We start from the raw sequence: 24,992 nt of genomic DNA on the forward strand, positions 1-24,992 counted from the left end.
TTCCAGATAAATATAAAAACTAATTAAGTATATTTTTAAAGGTTTTAAACAGTGTGAAACGTGACATGGTGATGAACCAAATCTCAAGCTTTAGGAACCATAACGAGACCATTTTATTTTTCAAGACGTGAGTTATGATGATAAATCTCTATATCACAATAATATGATATATACATAAACATACTTTTTATGTTATTACTCAATGACTTAATAATATTAAACATGTAATAAAAATCATATACCGTGTTACAAAAACCACATATCGTGTCATATACTTAACGTAATGTCAAATACAAGTCTTGAGTCACAGTGCATCATGACAACCGAGTCTTTTATAACACATATATTTTTTATAATTAAAATTTTTAATTTTTTTCAAGAAAATTCCCTTCTGGAGGTTCCAATCGACAAAAAAAGAGGTACAATATCTATATTTTCTAAATTTTAGACATTCTAATTTTGACTAAGAATTTGATATTTTTGGACCCTAGTTTTGAAAAACATATACTGGATTTTTGGTGAGTTGAAGGATATGGGAGATAGTTGGAAAGGGGTGTTGTAAATTTTTTGAAGGAGAAGGTAAACGGGAAGTCAGTCGAATTGTCACAGGCTGACGGCTCTTCCCTCTCTCTCTCTCTCTCTCTCTCTAGATCACACTCTGAATCTATACTTTGATTTCACGTTGACTGCATTTTCTGATTGAAATTGGATTCGATCGACAAACAAACGGCTTGAATCTAGAGAGACAAACACTGCTCGCCTGGATCTGATCCGAGTCTACCGGAGATGGCGCTGTCAGGTATGAGAGGTCTCTCCGTCTTCATCTCCGAAATCCGTAATTGTCAGAACAAAGAACAAGAACGCCTTCGTGTTGATAAAGAGCTTGGCAATATCCGTACTCGCTTCAAAAATGAAAAGGTAAGGTTCCATCTTCTCCGACTTTCTGTTTCCTACCATGCTCGTGCTGATGCTGATTGGGAAGATATTTTGAAAAGTTCAATTTTTAATATGTACATTTTACGTGGTAGCTGTAACTGAACATGAGAATTGGTTTAGGTTAAAGTTTAGGCCAAGTGAATTTTGCAACTTAGGTTTAGTTTTTGGTCAATTGAGGGGTTTTTGGATGTTAAGTAGAGAATTTCTGACAATGAGCTGAAGTGATGAAAAGGCGGCGTCAAGGTAAACCAAACCAAACAGATCCGTATATCCCTCCCAAAGGTAGGTATGTACAATGTTTAAACGTGAATACATGTGGTGAATTAAGAGAGCACTCAAGCTTGTAGATTATGGCAACAACCATTTGAAATGAGGATATCTAAAACCCAGTAGCTGGGTAGGTGTTGGATAGAATTAAGAGAACACTCCTCTGGATGCACCAACAAGGAACAATGACCATCAAAGGGAGACCATAAGACGAGGTGGGTAGGGTCGTTCATTACGATCCAGGAGGTATAGAATAGAACCACCTGTTCCAACCCTCGGTGCAAATTATTGGGCTGCTAATTTGGTCTCACGAAGTTCGGTCCTGGGTTGAACAAGTTGGAAATTGAAGAAAAAAATGCTATATCGAGAAGGTTAGACAGGTTGAATTGAGCAGTCCACTGTCCACACAGACTTGGTCATAATGTCAAGTCAACTAAGGCTTATTCGATATAGAACTCTTTGTCCACATACTTGGTGTTGGGTTGGGCCTTAACATCCTTTCACACCATTCAGTAGCGGAGCCGCGTGGAGCGAGAGAGTGCAGCTGCTCCCCTTGAATTTTTCAAAAAACAATTGTTGATAATGCAATATTGCATCCACTGTTCAAAAGAGAAAGTTTGTTTGGTGAGATGCAAAAAAGGAGAAGAGAAAATATGTGATATGTGGGAGAAAGAGAAAGTCTGAGCGGTGAAGAGTGGCACCTCATAAAAATAAAGTGATGATCATGAGTCAAATGAGCACCTATGCTTTTGCATTTTGATCAATTTTTGGAAAATGGAACTTGATTTCTAAAAGCAAATATTACCAATCAACCCAATTATATATATATATATATATATAGAGAGAGAGAGAGAGAGAGAGAGAGAGAGAGAGAGAGAGAAGGGGGGGGGGCAAGATCAGACGAGAACGGTACCTATTTAAAAGAACATGAAAATGGGCAAATCACGTGCAAGATCACATGCGATTTTACATTAGTGGTAAAAAAAGTGTCCGGGCGACTTGTGACTGCGTCTTCAGATCTCCCGGCAAGGTCGCCTGAACCACATGTGAATTTGTATGTGATGTTAGTGTAAAATCACATGTGATTCGCCTGTTTTCATGTTCTTTTAAATAGGTATCGTACTCGTTTTATCCTCCCTCTCTCTTTCTATGTATATGTAAATGTTTACTTTCTCTAGGATTTTCATCATAAGAAAAAAAGAGATAATTATTCTAATAACCTAATAGGCTCAATAGTTTATTAGTTTAGGCTTTGATATAGTAGAGTCATAGCTGAATACTGCCAGTCTGCCAGATTGACATTGTTCTTGATGAATTTAAATTTTAAATTATGCTGATTGTGAGCGCAAATCAAGAAAAGAGTTCTAGCCATCTAATCTTTATGGCATAATTAAATTGAAATTTGGTCCGTAATTTTAACTGATTCGATTAGGGTTGCCTATTTATATATTGTTAATTCATATTTGTTATTTGTCAAGTGTTCATTTTAGTTAGTTTTGTATCAACTAGTTTAACATTTAACAGCCATGGATAAGTATCTAATAAAGAGGAAAATAATCTGTGATTCATATCTATGCCAGATAATAAATTTTTTAATAGTATGGAAACCAATACACCATTTGAATCTGTCAAGGTCGGTATTTCATCAATATAATATGATTGTTTTTGCCATTTTCAGAAAATTAATATTTATTTTTTCTAATATTTATTCTATTTGGTGCTCCACCTCGTACCATTTCTTGGCTCTGCTACTAACACCATTGTCATCACGTCATATATTAACATATATATGGAGTGATGAAAAACAATAATCATAATAGTAGTTAAAAGTAATAAGCAAAGCAGAAAAATAACCTCACTATCTCAGTGTGTTACTACATAACATCGTAGTAACCTAGTTTTTGCTACCTAGCGCTTTAGCGCCTCGCGAGAAAGTGAATAGCCCGGTCGGTTGGTGTGCTTATGGTGAGCTCACTACTTCCACCAAAGAGAAGCGCTGGGTAGCAACAACTACTGGGAAGGTGGATTCGAAATGTATGGTTGTTTTAGCTGCAACAGTTGTTAGCAAGTATTGTTTTTGTTACTGGAAGAGCAACATCAACTTCAGCTAGTTAGAAGCCTGGGCCCTTATCTCATTTCTCTCTTATCGGAGAGGAAATGCAGGTCTGTTACAGAACCGGGCTATTCACTTTCCTGTGTGGCGCTTTATACTACCATCATCATGATTATTATTTTATTTTTCTTCTGTTGAGTTAGAACTGTCTTTTTGGATGATAAAAACTATAGTACGAGTAGGTTATTTAAGTAGGGTTAGAGTGGAATCATAGTTATGATGCCACAAAATATAAGGGTTATAATTTGATCATTTATTACGAAGGGGAATCCCATGATATATAGTGAATCAATCAAAATCAATTGTTCCTGCATAAGTAAATCATACTTTAAATAAATCCTATATGGACGTATATCATTCACGAAGTATACATCTAACCAAATATATATCTACTGAATGTACATTCAACAAAGTTGGCTTTGCGAAGATGTAATGGAAAAAAGGAAGGAAAAGGGATTTTTTTTGGAGGGGTATTGACAAACCATATCCTATATTACCTGATCATTGCTTTGACATGTTTAAGCCAAAACAACATTCCATTTTTCTTCCAACCATTTGCCATCTCAAGAGGAGACGTGGCAAAAAATAAAATGAACGGTAGTATAGAGGGAGTTCAGGGGCTAGAATACAATCTAACATCTGGATATGGAGTGAAGATTGTGGATGTCATTGTCCATTTATATGAGGTCCTCACTGGCCATATTTTTTTTCGACTGCAGTGTTGACAAATCCATGCTCCTATACCTGAATATATTTCAAGATAAGAATAATGCGTTTGAAGAAAAATAGATTAACATTTAAGGTCAAAGGCACTGATTTGCGGTGGAAATTAATTCTAATATGATGGTGGAGAATGGAGATGCAACAATGGTGGAGCAGTGACGAGGAGAGAAGCATCGACTGAGGCAACATTGATTTGAGAGGAGAAGTAGATCAAAGTCAGCAAGTAGAGAAGCAACCATTTAGTGAAGAAAGGGGCAAGGTTTTAAAAGGCGGAATTGGGCCTCGAGGCGTTTTTCCTCAACGAGGTGAGGCGTAAGCCCCGAGGCCAAAATATGTATATACACTATACATATATATACACACACATTTATATACACAATATATATATATATATATATATATATATACTATATTATAAAGCATTTGACAGAAACTCTTAAAAACCATTTTTTATATATAAAGTACTATTTATTAATGCATGTTACTTAAAACTCAAGATTACAAGTAGATTGTGCGTAAGTACAACTTATTAAAGCTTTATATCTGAATTCGTGTAACTAACTGCAAATAAACATAATCAAATACAGTATAAACATCTTATTTTAAATATAAAATATAATTAGGATAATCATTAAATTCTAACAGAATACTTAATTATTAATATTATAAAATGTTATATTATTAAACCAACAATAAATTATTTCATTATTAAACCTAAATTAAATTATAATAAAAAAAATTAAAGAAATTACATAAAAAATGAGAACTTTTAAATAGTTGATTTGATATTAACATTGATATATTTTTTTCAAATTTTTATGGTATCTTCAAATTTATATTTTATTCAAAATAAAATCATTATTGTTTTCTTAAAAACACATAAAATCGTATTATAACATCGACAGAAACAAAGAATAAAGTAGAACATTAAAATCGAGATGTATCTCGCTGCATTGCGCGAGTACCCTTCTAGTGTGTGTGTGTGTGTGTATATATATGTTGAATTACTAAGGGAGCTGGTTGAGTGGTTCTTGACAGAGGAAAGAGTGAAACCGTGAGATAGGTTGAGAGGGTGTGAAAAAATAGTTGCTTGCACGAAGAGGAAGAGGAAGGGTCAAACCATACTTTTTGATTGAGAGGAGAAAATACTAGCTTTTGGGTTTTAAAATATTAAAAGTACACGTCGGTGCCATTGGGCTTTCACTTTTAGTTTTCAAGACAAAAGAAGACACTTATACTATAAAGAGTACTAACACTACTACCATAAAGCTTATAGAGAAGAGCCAAAGGAACCATTGCCAAAGCAGATGATCTGAGGTTTTATCACAGTGTAGATCACTGCAAAGCTAATCAAGTGGACATGAAGCATTGAAGATTTGAAACTAGAATCTTGGGGAATCATTATCTAAGCCACGTAAGAAAACAGCAAAACCTTTAAAGCCAACCATATTTGCATGTGAGTTCTTGTACAATTGGATATATATGGATTTCAGGAATACTAATCCATATGCATCTACTTGACATTTATGGTAATAATAATTAAAAATATGAATTTGGCTATGCGGATTACTTATAGCTGACTCAGTACTTGAGTGGTATCCAGGTGACATATCATGATGAGGATAAGGTAAACGACATAGTTGACCTGTGTGAACGTTTGTTAGAAAAACCTGGATGACTCTGACTCATGAAGCTACACATATGGCTAGTTAGTGATCCCTAAACCTATTCTTAGTTTGGAACTTGATTACCGGTGAATGGTGATAGGAGCATGCTCTAAAAAAGAATGGTTGGATCTCTGTCTTTTACTCTGTGGATCATTGCCATCCAGAATTGGAGGTACCTTGAAGTTGATTTTGGAGGACCAAAAGAATGAGCACTATATGCAAGTATCTTTGTAGGAGTAGAATTACCCTGCACACAAACTTACTTGATGGGATTTTCTATGTACGTACTTTAGTTTTTTGTATGATGTAATTTTTTGTTTGATGTGCTAACACCTTATGGACCATCAATTATTTTCAATCGTGTACGATATCAACGTCAAAATTCTTCATTTATTCTTTTGACAGGGTTTGACGCCATATGACAAGAAGAAATATGTTTGGAAAATGCTTTACATATTTATGCTAGGATATGATGTAGACTTTGGTCATATGGAAGCCGTTTCTTTGATATCTGCACCAAAATATCCAGAAAAGCAGGTATATTAGTAGATATTCGTTCCTTAATGCTGGTTTATATGATGTATGCTGTAAAGTTGTTTTGATCTGTGTATAACAAACTGGTTTTTAATTTTCTTATGATGTGATTTATGCAGGTTGGGTATTTAGTGACATCATGCTTGCTTAACGAGAATCATGATTTTTTAAGATTAGCAATTAATACAGTTCGCAATGATATTATTGGCCGCAACGAGACTTTTCAGTGCCTGGCATTGACATTGGTATGGATATAGAAGCATAATTGTTATTTCATACAATTTCCATGTCTTGGCATTGTCATGTGCCCATTTCAACTTGTTTGGTGATTTGTGAAATCTGCATATGTTATGAATGGTTGTTTACAGCGGTTTCTCCTTTAACCTATCAAAACCATAATGCCATCGAGGATTATATTGGGATTGTGTGCTACCAATCTTCCTTTATACTCCTAGCTATGTGACTTTATTTATTCTAAATGTGAGTAACTGGTTTTCTCATCAGAAACTTATGAATTGAACTATTCTGATTTATAGATCTCAAAGGATTGATGCTGACTTATTTCTAAGGTCTTCCTACATCTGCTACCCTGTTTTAGAGCCACCTCCCATTGCACCTTCATTTACCTGATTTGGCTGCTTTTTTTCTTTGCATCCTCAAACTTTCTGGTATTACTGTTGGATAGCTATCTCTGTCACAATATTTCTGCGCAGAATGAAGAGAACTACATCATGACATTAAATTAGATTATATATGTACTTGAATGTCCATGTATGATGTTCTATCACTTCAGATTCGCAATGGTATTTTGTCATATTACACCATAGAATAGGTAAATTGATAAATATATAAAGGAACTATATGTGCAAAATAAGTCTATTATATCATGGCATATTTATGATATATCATCTTAGCTTATCTGTAGCCAAATAGATTTTGAACAGAATTAAGTAATAATCTACAGAGGTCTTTAAGCTGGTTGGTAGATTAACACAACCATGAGACTAAATTAATAGCCTAACCAATATTTAGCATACATCTATTCCTAATTACAAACGTATTTATCATTTACACTGAAGCATAGGTAAACTGAGTTACAATCTATTGGAAGGTCTATTAAGCTTATTTTACAGAGGTCAAACCCATTTGATGGATCAGAAGATTGTGAAGCTTAATCAGAATTTTAACCAGCTAATTTGATTGCAGCCAATTGAGATTACCTCAAAAAAATTAGAGTATTTATTATGAGGTATTTGAAGGTTTAGGCTGGAAGCAGTGCATAATCGTTGTCTAGCAGTTGCTGAAGTACAAAGTGCCTTTAGATGCCTTTTTAAGAAATTTTGGTCTTCAACTCTGTAGGCATCTAAAAATGGTGCATGAAACCACCCACTTTGCAGCATAGCGACCTAAAGTTTGTGTCTTCATGTACCTTGTGCTGTAAATAGCTGATGCACAAGGAGATAATGTAATATTGATTGTAGAATTTGTATCTGAACCTTTATTTACTTTTGATATCTGATTGTAAGGTGCTATATTGTACCTACTTTTATCATAGATATACAAATTACAATTCATTTCTTTGTCTCTTTAACGTTCTCTCGTGGCTCTAGTCCAGGCATTTGTTCACTTTCTATTGTGAGGTTAAAGCAGATGATCTTTTTGTTGTTGTTATAATTTCACAAACCTTTTACATATCTACAGGTTGGGAATATTGGTGGTAGAGAATTTGCTGAATCACTAGCACCTGATGTTCAAAAGTTACTTGTAAGTTTGAACTACTTTTGGAATTTAGCAGTTTATAAATGAAAATGATGATCATGTTTTTACCTCAGATCTCAAGTAGTTGCAGACCACTGGTGAGAAAGAAAGCTGCACTTTGTCTTCTTAGGCTATTTAGGAAAAATCCTGATGTTGTGAATGTAGATGGCTGGTAAGCCTGTGTCTCGGATAAAGTGTTTCTTAGAATATTTTTACTTTTTTCTGTGACTGTTGTCTTTGGTACAATTTGCAGGTCAGACCGGATGACACAACTATTAGATGAACGCAATCTTGGTGTTTTGACATCATCTATGAGCCTTTTTGTTGCTCTAGTGTCCAATAACCATGAAGCATACTGGAGTTGTCTTCCAAAGTGTGTTAAAGTGTTGGAAAGGCTTGCTCGGAATCATGATGTTCCTCAAGAATACACATATTATGGTATTCCTTCTCCCTGGCTTCAGGTTTGTGCACTTTTTCTTCTGAACTCTTTTTCATCAAGGTCCAATGGTGGTTGAGTTCTGAGCTAAATTTGGTCTGGGTCCACCACTTCTTTTTCTTGGAACAATTTCAAGTATTGCTTCAGAATCAGAATAATTTAGAAAGTGTCCAGGAACTACTTGATATCTAGTTGCATTTTTCTATTTGACAATAAAATCTACTACTTGATATGAAGGTGCAATCATGACTTAATTGCTGTGCGAGTTTCCGCATGTACCTTCACTCTCTTTCTGCCTCTTTTATCCAATTTTCTAGCTCGCATTGAGGGGCAGAGAGTAAAACTTTGTCCAAATCATTGATTTATGGATTGAAATAACCATGGGAATGAAATGAGTGCTCTTTGCGCAACAAAAATGGTGAAATGACCCTGAAGTAATTGTAAATTCTTCACAACTTTTGTGAGGAAAGGGATCTAAAAAAGGTTTGAAGGAGTCATGCCATCAACTCTAATACCCCATGTACTTTGATATTTGAAACGATCCTTTTGATATTTGAAACGATCCTTATCCTAAGCTGGATTTTTGTTTTGGCTCAAGCATTGAATTATTTGACTGGGTAAAAGTTCTGCAGAAGGGAGTACTAATATCCTATTACATGCACTGATTGAGTAAATTTTTAAAATTCTATCAACGTCAAATTTGAAGCCCAGATTTGGTACTAGAACTATGGTAGAAGTGTCTAGATGGTTGTGTTAGGTGCTATTTACCAAACGCTTACCCGGGTTAGTGCTTACCAGTTACCAAGTCACTTTACTTTACCGGATGAATATGGCAAAGACTAAGAATCTTACCCGGTAAGAGCGAAGGCAAGAATTGAGAGTCTTATCCGATAAGTGAGGATGAGGACTCTTACCATGGTTAGCGCTTACCGGGATAAATTGTTGTATATGTTGCGTTTTAGTGAATAAAATATTGCCTGGTAAGTAAGCGGTAGTGTTGAATTTTACCGGTAAGTGCTTACCGGGTAAGTGTTTAGGTAAACGGCCCCTTAGAGTGGACCTGTAAGAAAGCATTGATCATTGACAGATCATTAAAAAGCTTACAAGTTAATTCTTATCTAATATTCAAGTCATCATACGTAAATAAAGAATAAACCTATGAAAAACTGCACTTACAGAACACTTAATGACCAATAGCTGTAGTTGGGGCCCAGTCCCACCTTTAGTGTACAATATAAACCCAAGGACACATGGAAATCTAATATCATGCCCAGGTTTCAGTGGGCCTTTACTTTCTCCTTTCTTGCAATTATATCTAAACTAACTGATGTTATAGTTATCCGCTGTTTATTTCTTCAGTTTGTCTCGATTGAAATAGCTGTGATATGTTTAACAACTTTCAAAAGCGTATTTGGTATGTAGGTCAAAACAATGAGGGCCCTTCAGTATTTTCCAACTGTTGAAGATCCAAACACAAGAAGATCATTATTTGAGGTATTTTTTAAGAGAAATTTGGTCCTCTTTCCTTCTCTCCAAGTAAGGTGTTGATAGGATTACACTGATGAATCGTTTTTGTGCTTAGGTTCTACAACGAGTACTCATGGGAACAGATGTTGTGAAAAATGTTAATAAGAACAATGCATCTCATGCTGTCTTATTCGAAGCTCTTGCTCTTGTAAGTTTGTATCTTGACATTATTTGTTTCTATGAAAGTTGCCTTGATGTTAAACTGAATATGGCTATAGTTCAATGGTCTCAACTTGTATGGTGTCTGATACGAATGCTGATTTATTATTACCAAAAGTCACTAAGCCTAGGATAATGTATGTTTATTCTAGAAGGGGCATAGAGGTAATTCCAGAGTGTGGCTAGGAGTTAGTTAGAGGAGAGAGAATAATAAATAGAAGGGAGTGACGTTTTCTTTTGCATGTTATGTTATTTCTTTTCCAGTGTATTGGCTCTTAGCTCATAGCTTTGAGAGAGAGATCTTCCCTGGACAATCATTTGATTGCTTTTATCTTTTTAATGAAAATTACATCATCTTCTCCATTGAATCTCCTCTGTTCCGGTTAACTTGATTTTGCCATTCTCTATCAGTGTCACTGTTTAGATCTCTCTACAGCCACTCATGCATAATAGAGCTTATAGTTTATTAGAAAGTTTATTTGTGCTTTCACTTCCCAATTGCATATCACCACATACCATTTTATAAAATATTAAACTAGTCAAGTAATGGGTTTCTCATATATGCCATATCTTCGAGTTCAGTAGCTTTTTGGTAACATATATTTCCTAGAAAACTTTTGATAGCTTAATCGGAGGGTAAGTCTAATTGGTATTGGACTGTCAGTGTCTTTGCAGCATATTGAAGCTGTAAAATATTTCTACTTTCATAGAGTTAATCTTGGAAATTTCTCTCTTTTGAATTGCTATGAGAACAATTTGAATTCAAAAACATCAGTCCTTTTCAAATGGGAGTCCTACTCTCTCTCTCTTGTAAGGCGGATTATTTTAATTTTTCTTGTTTATCTTTGTAAGGAATATATTCACCCAACTCCCAAAGATTTAGTTCATAAACTGAATTCCTCTACTTTGGTATTGAGATCCAATACGGGATATATCCTTGCTTTTTCTTTAACCATCCAATAACAGGTAATGCATCTTGATGCCGAAAAAGAGATGATGTCTCAATGCGTAGCGTTGCTGGGAAAATTTATAGCTGTCCGTGAGCCAAATATCCGTTATCTTGGTCTGGTAAGTAATTGAAGTAATGAAACGATGTTAAATGCCGAGGCTTCTACTACAAAGCATACGAGGGCTTTTCATCTTCTTGCTATAGTCTGATGGCATTATTTGGTCAAATTTGCCCGTGCAGGAGAATATGACTCGAATGTTGATGGTTACAGATGTTCAGGACATAATTAAGAGACATCAAGCTCAAATTATCACCTCACTGAAGGATCCAGACATCAGGTTAAACTAAACTGATGCTAATTGATTTATCATATTGCTTATGTTTTTTCTTCTTTCTGTTAATAGTTCCACCGACAGTCACAAATAAAATAGGTGGGGAAACAGTCTCTGCTCAACATCAGTCCTATTTGATAGGCAATGTCTTTGATTTATTCTCTTTCACACACAGAACACTGGGCAGTGGTCTGCTGCAAATGAAGTTAGTTATCCTATTGCAGTGTTGGTCATACGTGAGAAATTTTCATCCTGTAATTGTCCTGTGTATCCTTTACTCAGCAGCCTGCCGTGTATTTATTTGGAAATCTTTTACACATTATGAATTTATGGAAATCTTTACACATTATGAATGTTGCATGCTAGAAAAGTGATCATTATTAATTTTTCTATTTGATATGTGTATGGTAAACTTTTTCATCTCTGTCTCAGTGGTAACTCAATACTTTTGTAGTTGAATTCAGTAATGTGCTAATTGGGGAATCTTTGCTTTACCTGATACTTTTCACTTTTCCTTTAATCGATGTCCCAAGTAAACACCATTGGTGCTATTGGTGTAAACTAATAAGTGATTTTCATGTATTCTATTAGCTGTCATTAACATATATACCTCATCAAATTGGACCATTTTGAGGGACTGAAGGAGTCGATTTTGTAGTTGATGTAAGTATTAGGATCCATCTCTTAATGCTCTGGGAAAAATGGCTGGGCTGGAACCCAGAAGGGATAGGATTAAACTTGTGTCAATCGCTTTGAGGTTACATGTTGCTGCTTTTTCTTTTTACTTGATAGGGGAACCTTGTAGTGTGATGGTCTTTTTCCACATCACCTTTTGATGTATGAGATTTGAAATTTCATATCCACCTTTCTCTTTGACTTTAAATCTTGAAATGCAGCATTCGGAGACGTGCACTAGATCTACTTTACGGCATGTGTGATGTTTCAAATGCTAAAGACATCGTTGAAGAACTATTGCAGGTAGAACAGTTGGTAGATACAAAGTGTCTTAACTCTATTTCAGGTGATTTTTGCTCATATGGCCTTGATTTAATAAAACTTTCAGTATCTTGGAACGGCGGATTTTACGATGCGTGAAGAGTTGGCATTAAAAGCTGCTATTCTGGCAGAAAAATTTGCCCCCGATTTATCGTGGTATGCTGTTTTTATCTACTAATCAAATCTACTAGTCAGATAGGTTAATCTTGATTCTACATAGTCTATTATTGTTTTGCTTTTTAACCTTCTACCAATGGCCATGGTTGCCTATGTAAAATCTTCTTTCCCATCTGTTCATAGTGTTGTACAAAAAGGAAATGTTCAGATGCTAAGGATCCGTATATAAATATAAATTACGTTGTTGGCTAAACAAGTGCCATTCATGAATAGATATGATTATAAATTATGGATCTGGATGCTTGCACCTACAGTAGAAGTGAGTTAGGCTGGAAACTTTTTGGTATTTTAAATGGAAAGCTTGCTGATAGCTGGATGTATGCTTCAATACAAGTGATTGAGAGCCACCTTATTGGTATCTAGATGAGTAAGTAGATAGTTGACATGAGTTTTTTGCTTGACGAACGGTTGATAGTGAAGTTCAGAAGAAAAGAGGTAGTGCTTATGAAAAGACTGGCAACTCTGCCATGCGAATCGTTCTTAAGTTTCACTTTTGGAACTTTGTCATGTCTATAATATTTGCATATTTAAGGCAACAAATCAGTTTCTTCTCATTGAAAAGAAGTTTTAGTCGCACATACTGTGTCTGTCAACTTGTTTAGATTATGAAATTGGAATGTTAATGCACATGCTTATAGAATATTTGAAAATGATTTGCTAAGTAATAACTACCATGGAATCCAAAGGTTTAAGATCAGGACCCAATTACATGAAATGCAATTTCAGCCATGTTGATAGGGAGATCAATGAGAACTTTTGTCATACGACAAGAGAATGGTCAGTCAAGTAGCAGTAGCATGAATGTGAGACCCACCGTCATGATTTCTGGAGCATAATGTTTGGCAACAAACAGACATAATGGATGGATATGATTCATTAATGATGGTACTCTTGAAAAGGTCGGGGTGGCACATTTTGAGCATCGCCAAACGGAAGTGCGCATCAGGAGAGGTAGGCCAAAGTAATGTGGGATGAGTAGTGAACAGAGATTTGAACAACCAGAACATATGAGTCGGTCTTACATGATGCAGCATGAAATGGTGCTATTCATGTTCTTCAAACCTTGGAGGATTTCATGTTAATATAATTACTCATGGGTCTCAGTTTTAGCTCATCCCACCCTGACCCAACTAATTTGGTATAAAAAGGGCTGTTGTCAAATGTAAAGTGCATGGAATAAGTTGGCTAATCAGTCCGGATATCCTAGACCTTGGTTTACTTGAGCATTAGATGAGTTGGATTTAAAGGCGATTGTTGAAACTTGTTAAGGTTAATCCAAGTAGGACTGCTGTGATTGTCGTGGTTATTATTTTTTTGTCATTCAGACTGAAGCATGTGAAGAGATATTTACGATGCATGCATCTGTTATCATGGTCATTGAACCAAACATTGACCACCTTCCTATTTTCTCTGTTTTTCACTTTCATTGTGACTGTTCAGGTATGTGGATGTTATTCTTCAGTTGATTGATAAAGCAGGAGACTTTGTCAGTGATGACATTTGGTTTCGTGTTGTGCAATTTGTAACTAACAATGAGGACCTTCAGGTAACTTAATATCTTGCTAAAGTTGGTTCATCGACTTGGTATTGTTGCTGCCTTACTGAAGTTCGTAGGACTCACTGACTCGTTCTCCTTGTTCAATTCATTAGCCTTATGCAGCTCTGAAAGCTAGGGAGTATCTTGATAAGCCTGCAATACATGAGACAATGGTTAAGGTATGTATTTTATATCTTATATGTTTTATGCAAATAGAGTTAACTATGTGTGCAGTGAGAACCTAGAAATACGTCTATGTTTGATCAATGAGGGAAAGATGAGAGATGATATAGGCTTCTATGCCTTAGCCAATGCCTGGTGTTATCTGCCAGTGTGGCATGTAGTAGTTGATGGTAATATGTCAAGTAATATGCTGGCAGCAGGAATCATTTTCAAAATATGCACAGTGGTGACACATGTGTTTAGATTAATCGGCTTTTCATGCTAGAAGTTGCATGCCTTTACCTTTGTAAATTTATGTTTGCATGTCCTTTTTATCAAGCTTCTGGTTGCTTATGTAACAAGGACTAATTATAATATACTCCCTAGAGAGTTTGGCAATATTATACTATCTTGATAAAAACATACATATCAAGGATATTCTGATCATCTGTAGTTATGGATTACCACATCTTTTAATGTGCATATGAGTGAATGCATTTCTATTACTGTTTTCTGAGATAATTGTGGTTATTTGGATCAATTATATGTAAACTAGTTTAACAAAGTTCATATATTTGATATTTTTCTCTTGTCAATCTTGTGTGCCTTAATACTAAATTTGCTTTTTCATTTGATTTGGAACAAATAAAAAATGAATTTTTGTCTTGTATTTCAGAATGGGGAGAGTAAATTTTTAGTTTATAGCAGAGATCTCCGTAGATTGATTTGATTGTCATAATGGGGTTTCTCCATTCAACAGGTTAGTGCTTATCTGCTTGGAGAATACAGCCACCTTTTGGCCAGACGACCTGGGTGTACTCCAAAGGAAATTTTTGGCATTATACATGAGAAGCTTCCTACTGTATCGTACGTATATCTATGCAGCTATACTTTTTTCTGATCATTATTGCTCCATCATTGAAGATCCTTTATTTGTTCAGGACGCCTACAATTTCCATCCTTCTCTCAACATATGCAAAGATTCTGATGCACTCACAACCACCAGATCCAGAATTGCAGAATCAGATTTGGGCAATATTCAGCAAGTTAGTTTAGTGATACAATTTATTATTGTTGGAACACTCATCGCTTTATGCAAAATCTGATAATATTTTACACAAATTGACATATTCAGATATGAAAGCTGTATTGATGCTGAGATACAACAAAGAGCTGTTGAGTACCTCACGTTGAGTAGGAAAGGTGCAGCCTTGATGGATATTTTAGCAGAAATGCCCAAGTTCCCTGAGCGTGAGGTATATATAGGTTCAGATTGGTTCATTAATTCATATGTACTGGAGGATTACATTTCTTCAGTGTGTCCTCCATGTTGGCAGACTACTTTTCAACATAGTCAACACACACACACATTCTTACAATGCTGGCCACACTCATGGTGTTTGTTCTTGACTTGATCTTTTTGAAGTCCTCATTGATTAAGAAAGCCGAAGACACTGAAGCTGATACTGCAGAGCTAAGTGCTATCAAGTTGAGGGCACAGCAGCAGGCCTCTACTGCTCTGGTGGTGACAGACCAGCGGCCTGCAAATGAATCTCCACAAGTGAGCCAACTTGCTATGGTTAAGATCCCTAGCATGAACAATATGGTGAGGTTTCAAGGAACTGGGAAATATTTACATTTAATACTTGTATATCTGATTACATGTTGATCTGCAACTTGAATATATTCCCAGGAAAATAACTCTGTTGACCAAGAATTGACTCAAGCCAACGGGATTCTGGGTGAAGTTGAGCCACAACCCCCTACCCATGCTCCTGATGCCGATATCCTTGGGGATCTTTTAAGCCCATTGGCTATAGAAGGACCTCCTGGTGTATCTGCTAAATCAGAGCATAATATAGTTTCTGGAATTGAAGGCCCACTCAGTGAAGACGATGCATTAGCTCTTGCACCTGTTGGAGAGCAAGATAATGTGGTCAAGGTACCGTCTCCCTTTTCCTTGCACATATGCTATTTTAATTGGTTTTGAGTGTCTAACCTTAACCTTGCATTGACAAATTTGCAGCCAATAGGAGATGTCGCAGAAAGATTTCATGCCTTATGCCTTAAAGATAGTGGAGTTCTATATGAGGATCCTTACGTTCAGGTACTCTTTTCTATAAGTTTGAATCAACTATTTTGCAAGTATGGCAACTTGATTACATCAATAATACATTGGGATTTGCCCGATTAAATATTATCCCAGATTGGTATTAAAGCAGAGTGGCGAGCTCATCAGGGTAGCTTTGTCCTCTTCTTGGGAAACAAAACTACTTCTTCACTTGTTTCGGTTCAAGCGGTTATTCTGCCTCCATCCCACCTGAAATTGGTGCTCTCATCAGTACCGGAAATTATACCTCCTCGAGCACAGGTCAGGGAGCACTTGAGCATGAGTTGTATATTTCTTCTTTGAATATTGGATCCTAGCTCTGTTAGATACATTTGATTTTTAATTGCTTAGGTTCAATGCCCACTTGAAGTGGAAAATATCCGTCCAAGTAGGGATGTTGCAGTTCTCGACTTCTCCTACAAGTTTGGAACCAATATGGTATGACCTTACGCTTCATCAATGGGACCCTCTATGTATGCAACATTTCTAATTTGGTGGTGTTGACTTTCTACTTTTGCTTTGACACAGGTTAATAATAAGCTTCGCCTTCCTGCAGTCTTGAACAAATTTTTTCAGCCTACACCAGTATCTGCGGAGGAATTTTTTCCACAGTGGAGATTACTGGCTGGACCTCCTTTAAAACTTCAAGAAGTGGTTCGTATATTCCCCTCATGTTCTTCCTAGAGAATATAGTATACAAATGTTCACTTTCTATCTCAAGCTGGTTAGCCTTGCTTGGAATGCAATCATCGGTTTCTCAGTACTAAAATCAGACATCCTGCTGTCCGGAAAGCAAACGAATATTTCTTGCTATCGGAAACAGGAAGAAGGGGCAGGGGTTTGATGTTCACAGTATGCAGGGGGACCATGCTACATTAATTTTGAATTTTTTTTTCTCTTTATACCTCATCACTGGGAGGAAATTGCAACTTCTTTTTTCTGTTTGGAATTGAACAGGTAAGAGGTGTAAGACCGATGTCTTTGGGAGAAATGGCAAATTTGTTGAACAGTTTGAGGCTTGTAGTTTGCCCTGGACTGGTAAAAACTATCTCCACACTTATTACATCAAGTAACAGAGGCAAATTTACCATACTTTGGTGGCCCAGCTTATTGTCTTTGTAATTTTCAGGATCCAAATGCAAGTAACTTAGTTGCAACGACGACCTTCTATTCTGAAAGTACACGAGCCTTGTTATGTCTGGTAAGTATATATATCGTTTCAGGCTGTAATTTTTTTGAAATCGCTTAATTCCAACCTTTTTTACTTTAGGTTTAAAACTTTACTAACTTCCCCAAGTTTTTAGCACATTAAATTTCACTCTGATTGAGAATTAAAGATGTTTTACCTTTTCTCTTATTATTAGCAGTTATGAATAGAAAGAGTGATGATAGGGTGAGAGGATTTAATAGTGTACTCCGTCCGTCCTAATATAAATACAATATTTGACTAAGCATATAATTTAATAAAAAAATTTCAAGTCAAATATGTAAAACACCCAGTAGAAATGATAACATAAACCAAAATGATCAAGGTTTGTAAATGATTACTTATGGGCAGAAAAGTAATTTTTCATAGAAACTTTGCAAAAAGGGAAATATTGTATGCATGTTTGGTTCGAAGGTAGGTTTGTTTTGATCGTGGCATAAATTTTTTTCTAGCACCAAACCAACCATACTGCCATTGGTGCTTAAGAGTTTAAGGAGCTGTTTGGTTGGTTTTCCATTAAGTCCTGTATGGATTAATCTGTCTGTGTGGATCAAGCTGTCTGTATAGACTGGGAAGGTTTTTGTTTGGGAGGGTTTTTTCATGGATGGAAGGAGTGTATTTTTTAATTGGGAGAGACATAATTCCTAGAAGCTTACAGAATAAGTCATTCCCTATATCATTAAGCCGCTACCAAACAGTCATGTATATCTGACCGAATAAGCTCCGAGTCCTATTAAGCTCATTAAACTACTAACAAACACGCAATCCCTTTTGTGCATTCTACTTGTCTAACGGAAGCTGTCTCTCCCTCTCCAACTTAGGTAAGAATTGAAACGGATCCAGCTGACAGAAGCCAACTACGCATGACAGTGGCATCAAGGGATCCGACACTAACATTTGAGTATGTTTTTAGTTTTGAATTTCATATTGAAAGGAGATGATAGTAGCATATGCAGAGTCTGAATTTGAGTTTGAGTTTGAGTTTGAGTTTGAGTTTGAGTTGATGTGGTTGTATAGGTTGAAAGAATTCATCAAGGAACATTTGGTTAGCATTCCCACAGCCTCGAGGCCACCGCCTCAACCGCAGATTGCAGCATCAGATCCTGGGGCTTTGCTTGCAGGTTTGCTTTGATTAAATATGTCCATGCTCACAACTGTAGAGTTATTATTATTATACAGTCCCAAGGGGCTTAAGGTTGAGTTGGAGGCCTTTTGGGGATATATTCTTTTTCAAGGATTAGATGGTGTATTGGTAGGGGGTTGGGTTTCATTTTTTTTGGTGAGGGTTTATTTGGTCATAAATTCTTTATAGAGATGATGTAATATTGGGATAGGAATGTTGTATGTAAGATTATTATTATTATTATTATTATTATTATTATTATTATTATTATTATTATTATTATTATTATGGGATTTGTTTGGCAATATATGCAGCATATGTAATTCTTATCATTCCATGTATAAATGAAACTACTACTAAAATTCATATTATTTTTTAGGTTCCCAAGTCCTAAAAAAGGGACCATGTTTTCTGGTCATCCATGTTCTGGCACATGACCCTCATTTGTGTAAACATTTCCTTCCATTAATGTTTTTCATAAACTCTTAAAAACAATATATTATGCATTTCTTATTACAATTATCTTATAAAATTACTTGATGTTATAATAAAAATTATATCAAAAGAATGAGAATGTTATAACGTTTAGTCTAACACACGTATTGATATATTATTTGGAATTATTCAATCATTGCTTTTATGTTCAATAATTTTTTAAAAATAATTTCATTAATTTTTTAAAAATAATTTCATTAATTTTTCGTTCTTGTTTACAATAAAATTTTACATCTCGTCATATCATATGTATAAAAGATGTATATGTGATGTATTATTTGAAATTTTTATTTTTATGTTATCTCACACCTGACATCCCACTCTATGTAGGATTTAAGGAGTGGTTCATTAGGTGTGGTTAATTACATGTATTACTTTTTGCATTAATACAAGCATTAAAAGCAAAAATGAAGTGGGTATGATATAATTGGGAGAAAAGAGAGGGCAAACATTTCTTTAATTTAATGGTATGAAGTTGTACTACAACACATAATAAACCCTCAAAACAAATAAAAAAGAAGAAAGAGTAGAATAGAATTTGATGGCATATTACAAGCTTAGTCCTCCTTCTATTGCCAAATGCCATATTATTCCCCTCCCTCCACAAAAACATAAATCTAAAAAAAACCCAACCCAACCCAACATATATTTAAAACAAAAGCAACTAGGAATCAAATAAAACATCATCGTCTTTCAAATATTCTCAACTGTATACTATGCTTAAATTATGCTCTTCTAACAAACAACCTATTTTTTTCCTTAAATTTTTCACAAACACATCTGTTTCCTCTGCCTTCTCAACGTCTATGTGTTTCAATCACATTCATCAAAGATTGTATATACTGAGAATAATAAGTTGAGATGGAAGATGAAGTACGCCCTTTCGCGCCCTACATTCCTTTTAAGAGCTTGGGACGATGGTGCCCACGTATCCAAATCCAACGATCAAGAATGTGAGCGTCTGCAGGAAGATGTATATGAAATAGTTGTGCTTTCCGTACATAAAATCGTAGCATCCACAGAAGAACAGGAACGCCGCAAATCCAAGCTCCGTAAGATGAATTCTACATCACCCAATATTGCAAAATATTAATATCAACAATAATTCCTATTTTTTTTATTATAAATTCATTGTGAAATATTGACCAACAAAAGATTTAGTACTGTCAACAAATACCACCACATTTGGGGTGTACTTTGGAATTACTTTTTATAGAAAACAATTAAAGTCAAAGGTAATTGTGTAGTTGTTGATGTGGGATTTGGTCATATTACCAAAACCAAATGGATTTGGTCATGTTCAAGGTAAGTACATAATAATGGATTCTAAAGTTTTAATTTTTATTAAATTAAAGAAATGAAGAAAGAAATCCCAGAAAATAACAAGAAGAAAGCTATGGTTTTTACCTGTCCCCGATGTTGAATTTGAATTTTCTCGGCGCGGCTTTCGCATTTGATTTGTTGTTCTTGAGAGCATCTCCTAGTTTCTCAGTAACAACCCACTCGTTAGATCTCTTTGCATCAAGTAATCCAATGAACGTTGCCTTAGTCCGGTGCAGGGACATAACGTTCTCAAAAAGAATCCAGTAGAATAATAAATGTATCGACCTGAAACACGATAAAGAATTATAAAGATCACGTATCTGAAAAACAAAACCATAACCATCTAATGTTCCAATATTTGAACATAATTATATATATACATACATACCTTGGAGTTCCGACTGAATTCAAGGTGGTGATGATGCAGGGGATATAAATGGCTCCCCAAATCGGGACCTCAACCTCAGGGACCAAGATCGTGAGGGGGAGAACGACGCAGAAAAAGAAAAATGTGACCATATGAGCTATGATCTTTCGTACAAAGAAGAAACTGTAGATCACGTACAACTTCTTCCACAACGTGACTTTCTGCAACATCGTAACGATAATAGTCAAGATTATGTAATAAGTCGAGATTAATGATCAAGATTCATTGACTAACCTTGTTTCTAACAATCTCCATCACCATTTTCCTGAACAAATTGGCTGGACCACAAGACCACCTATGTTGCTGATATCGAAAGGCTTTGAATGTACTAGGAAGTTCACTTTTCACCTACAACATTAATCAAGTTTGCTTCTTAATTTGCAAACCAATTGTTTTTTGGACATGGGTCCCATCAAAGATTGTGTTTTTATTTAAAGATTGATGAAAAAGATGTAAATCTAATGTTACCTGAAGGTCACCAAGATATAGAAATTTCCATCCCTTGAGACCGGCTCGGACAGCAAGATCCATGTCCTCGACCGTGGTCCGGTCTTTCCATCCTCCGGCTTCGTTGATAGCGGCAATCCGCCACACGCCACCGGTTCCTGCCGTAACTACCATGTTATTCCTTTTCATCGTTTATTGAAATGATGGTTTTTAGTTTTGTTTTTACCGTTGAATCCAAAAAATGCATGTGTAGCTGATCCTACTTCTTGCTCCACTGTGAAATGGTAATCTAGTGACATCTCTTGCATTCTTGTCAATAGACATTCATCAGAATTCACTGCAAAAATTTTAAACATAAAAACAGTGAATTAAAATTCGACTTTATGTATAACTGTACAAATATTAAAAGAAATAATATAATAAAATAAATAAATGAAAAAAAAAGGGTGGAAGTGGGCCATATATCATTAAGCCAATAGGAGCTACATTACACATGTCTCTACATCACAAACACAACACGCCATTCAGCACATGAACACACAGCTCTTTTCTTTTGTCATTTTCCCAGCCGAAATTATATGAATCACAACCACGCCACGTCATCCCCTTTTTTTAATCTTCAATATATATTTTTCTAAATTTCATTTTTTTTAAATTTAAGATCTTTTTTTTAATAATATAATAATCGGGTCGGGAGGCAGTAAAATATAAAATCAGAATCCAATCTAACAAGGAAAAGACAATGTACAGTCTACAGCACGTGGAGTGGAGAATTACTCTACTGTCCTTGTATTCTAAAAGCTGTTTCTGCTTTAAAAAAAGTACAACTTCCTCAGCATAACGTACAACTCGCTCAAACACATGTATAACTTGATGATTGATTAATTAATTAATAAAAGGAATAAGAAAGAAAGACAAGTGGACGGCTGAGATTTCCGTGATTAGTGGAGTCTAATCGTTACATGTGATTTACAAACTACCACCTTGTACTATGCTCTATTTCAAGTATTGATCCTTGTACTTTCAAAAAAATACCTCTTTAGACTTTTTCAACCTATAAAATATACTTTTTCTAAACAGGCAACGAGACCACCGACACTTTCTAAATACTACTATTTCATTTCCAGTTTTAAAAAAATAAACTATTTATATTCATTTAGTGAAACACCAATTATTATCCAAATGAGGATTTAGCTGTGCTAACACTTACCGAACCGCCATCGAGCTTGAACAAGGGCGATTTGTGGGTTGAACTCGAGGAACGGGATGGCTCGTCGCAGAAAATCAGGCTCCGGACGGAAATCAGCATCGAAAATGGTCACGTATTCACAATCTTTAACGTAATCGTGCTTTAATCCTTCTTTAAGAGCACCGGCTTTGTAACCACCTCGGTTTTCTCTAATTTGATACCTGATATTAACCCCTTTGCTGGCCCATCTTTGGCATTCTTTCTCAATCATATCCTAAACAACAACAATTTAATCAAAAATACCCAAATCCACCCTTTTCACACTTAATTATCACACTCTATAATTGACCACAAATCAAAATTCAATCTTTGTAGACAGATGATGTATAAAACACAACAAGTTATGTGTCTGAATCATGATTTAGGTGACCAAAATCTATGCAATAATTGCTATCTTTTTCTAAACAAGATCTCCAGCTTAATTATATGTATATGTGAAAGCAACCAGTGTCGTCTGATGAAAGCTCCATGTATATGATGCATCTTTCTTAGGTGTCAAATGGGATAATTCTCTAGTTTAAAATCATTTACATAAAGTCAAAAAAATTGATGATGGCATTAAATTATTATTAGAATTAGCAATTAGAATAAAATAAAAAACAAATACATTTGGAGTAAAAACTGGTAGATGCCATTAATGAATTAGAATACAATAAATGTAAAACAATATATCTGTGGTTACAAACTGTTAAAAAAAGCTTGGATTTACCAAACTGTCTTTCATATGGAGGAACAGTGTTAATGGTCAATAACAAATTTAGCCAAATTTGGGTAAATCTTGGATCTTGAAACCGTTGATTAGTTTATTACATATAAATGGTAGCCAACCGATTCATCACCCAATACAATATGAAGGAACAGAAAAACGATGATGTGAAGTAAAAAAGGGTGAATGTGATGAACAATCATTGAAATCTTCTTTATGCTTTAATGGGTAGTACTGTGTAGATATATATAATCATAGATAGAGGTTTGTTTGGCTTTAAGGAGTTGTACCTTGATGACAAAATCAGTAGAGTCATCGAGTACTTGAATCACGAGACGATCGGATGGCCATGAGAGATTACACGCCGCCCCAATTGAGATCTTGTATACCTGTATTGTATGTGATATCATTCATTCAATTAACAAATAACAACCCCAACATGGATTTCTTAATGGAAAGCATAACAACTCGTGATTTTATTTCGGAATTACTCGGAAGAACAAACCTCTTTTTCATTGAACATTGGGATTTGAATAAGAACCAAAGGAAAAGCAGAATTTCCGATTTCCAAATCATCACGAATGGGTTCCCAATTGTATCGCTTGTCGGGTTTCTTCCAGAAGAGCTTAACGAGGACAATCACGATGCCCATGTAAAGCCTTTCGAGAAAAAGCATCACAGTCATCGCCAAACAGACATAAACGGCCAATCTCAACAATGGTACTATCAATGGCGCTTTAATCAGGTCCCACAACAACCCAATTTGTGCCGCCAAGTCCACCGACGCCCCCGGAAAACTCTCCGGTATGAGATTCTTCCCGGATACCACATCCGCCATTTTCACTCTCTAGCTTCACCTGAAACAGAGCAAAACAGGGGAAAGTAGATCTAAATGTGGTTGAGATTTGGGGGTTTCTCTCTCTACCCAGATTGATAAACTGAATGATTTTGATACAGACTGCTCTGTTTTCCTCCCCTCTGCTTACAGATTATGCCAAAACAAGGCTGCCTCTATGTTTCTATGGAATCAAAATAGAAGAGAAGCAGAGGTGTGTTGTGGCATTGCTGAAGAGAGGATAGGAAATGGTGAGAAGAGGGTAGAGAGAGAAAGAGAGGAGTAGAGCAAGTGAAGAGGAGAGAGAGATGGAGGGTTTTTTATAGTCATTTTTATAACTTTTTTTTGTAATAATTTTATTTCTACTGACTTTCCACTCTACCCTCACCCTGCCCTCCTCCTTTTTTATTCTGCATTCTCTTATTTTTAGTCCTTCTACTTTTACCTATTTGCGTTTTTAACCCTCTATATTCAATGTTATGCACAAAGGTTGTAAACTATGCATGGTTTCGGAAAGAAAAAACCTCGGCCATCTAAAATAGTACGTTTACAGAATGCATTTTTACCATGATAACAAATGCCTAGCTATTCATGTTATTGATATCATAAATATTATGACCAGTGTACATCACATATATAAATAGAATGTCAGGTATACCAATACAAGTTAAAGCAAAATAGATTTAATCGTCTTGGTTTATTGGCATCTAGACAAAGGTTTGTTTGTTTTTAAAGAAGATTTCTAGTGTCACAATGATGGAATTCATCGGATACAGTAAGCTTGTCATGAATTTTGC

General features: G+C 35.5%; 2 protein-coding genes across 3 annotated transcripts; one reads left to right on the forward strand and one right to left on the reverse strand.

The window, feature by feature from the left end:
• The first annotated feature begins 624 nt into the window (after positions 1-624).
• LOC112523372 (AP-2 complex subunit alpha-1-like) lies at positions 625-18,913 on the forward strand. Of its 2 annotated transcripts, XM_025132955.1 has the most exons (27): positions 625-918; positions 6,112-6,243; positions 6,360-6,485; positions 7,942-8,004; positions 8,073-8,170; positions 8,252-8,459; positions 9,857-9,928; positions 10,017-10,109; positions 11,087-11,188; positions 11,310-11,407; positions 12,298-12,379; positions 12,465-12,553; positions 14,015-14,120; positions 14,225-14,290; positions 15,034-15,140; positions 15,215-15,319; positions 15,409-15,529; positions 15,700-15,879; positions 15,967-16,215; positions 16,300-16,380; positions 16,480-16,644; positions 16,735-16,821; positions 16,912-17,037; positions 17,341-17,421; positions 17,513-17,584; positions 18,412-18,491; positions 18,608-18,913. In XM_025132955.1, the coding sequence occupies exons 1-27, from the start codon at positions 787-789 to the stop codon at positions 18,720-18,722; spliced, it is 3,036 nt and encodes a 1,011-aa protein (XP_024988723.1). In that variant the 5' UTR covers positions 625-786; the 3' UTR covers positions 18,723-18,913. The 2 variants fall into 2 exon arrangements, with proteins under 2 accessions (XP_024988723.1, XP_024988731.1); XM_025132963.1 differs by lacking the exon at positions 18,412-18,491.
• Positions 18,914-19,650: 737 nt separating this feature from the next.
• LOC112523385 (glucomannan 4-beta-mannosyltransferase 2) lies at positions 19,651-24,475 on the reverse strand. Its single transcript, XM_025132975.1, has 9 exons — positions 23,866-24,475; positions 23,651-23,749; positions 22,616-22,868; positions 21,632-21,742; positions 21,427-21,563; positions 21,193-21,306; positions 20,920-21,119; positions 20,616-20,816; positions 19,651-20,272 (listed from the first exon to the last, which is right to left on the reverse strand). Exons 1-9 carry the CDS (start codon positions 24,196-24,198, stop codon positions 20,110-20,112), a joined length of 1,611 nt encoding a protein of 536 aa, XP_024988743.1. The 5' UTR covers positions 24,199-24,475; the 3' UTR covers positions 19,651-20,109.
• Positions 24,476-24,992: the final 517 nt, after the last annotated feature.

The sequence above is a fragment of the Cynara cardunculus genome (genome assembly GCF_001531365.2).
Source record: "Cynara cardunculus var. scolymus isolate 2C chromosome LG 1, CcrdV1, whole genome shotgun sequence".
Lineage (NCBI taxonomy): Eukaryota > Viridiplantae > Streptophyta > Magnoliopsida > Asterales > Asteraceae > Cynara > Cynara cardunculus.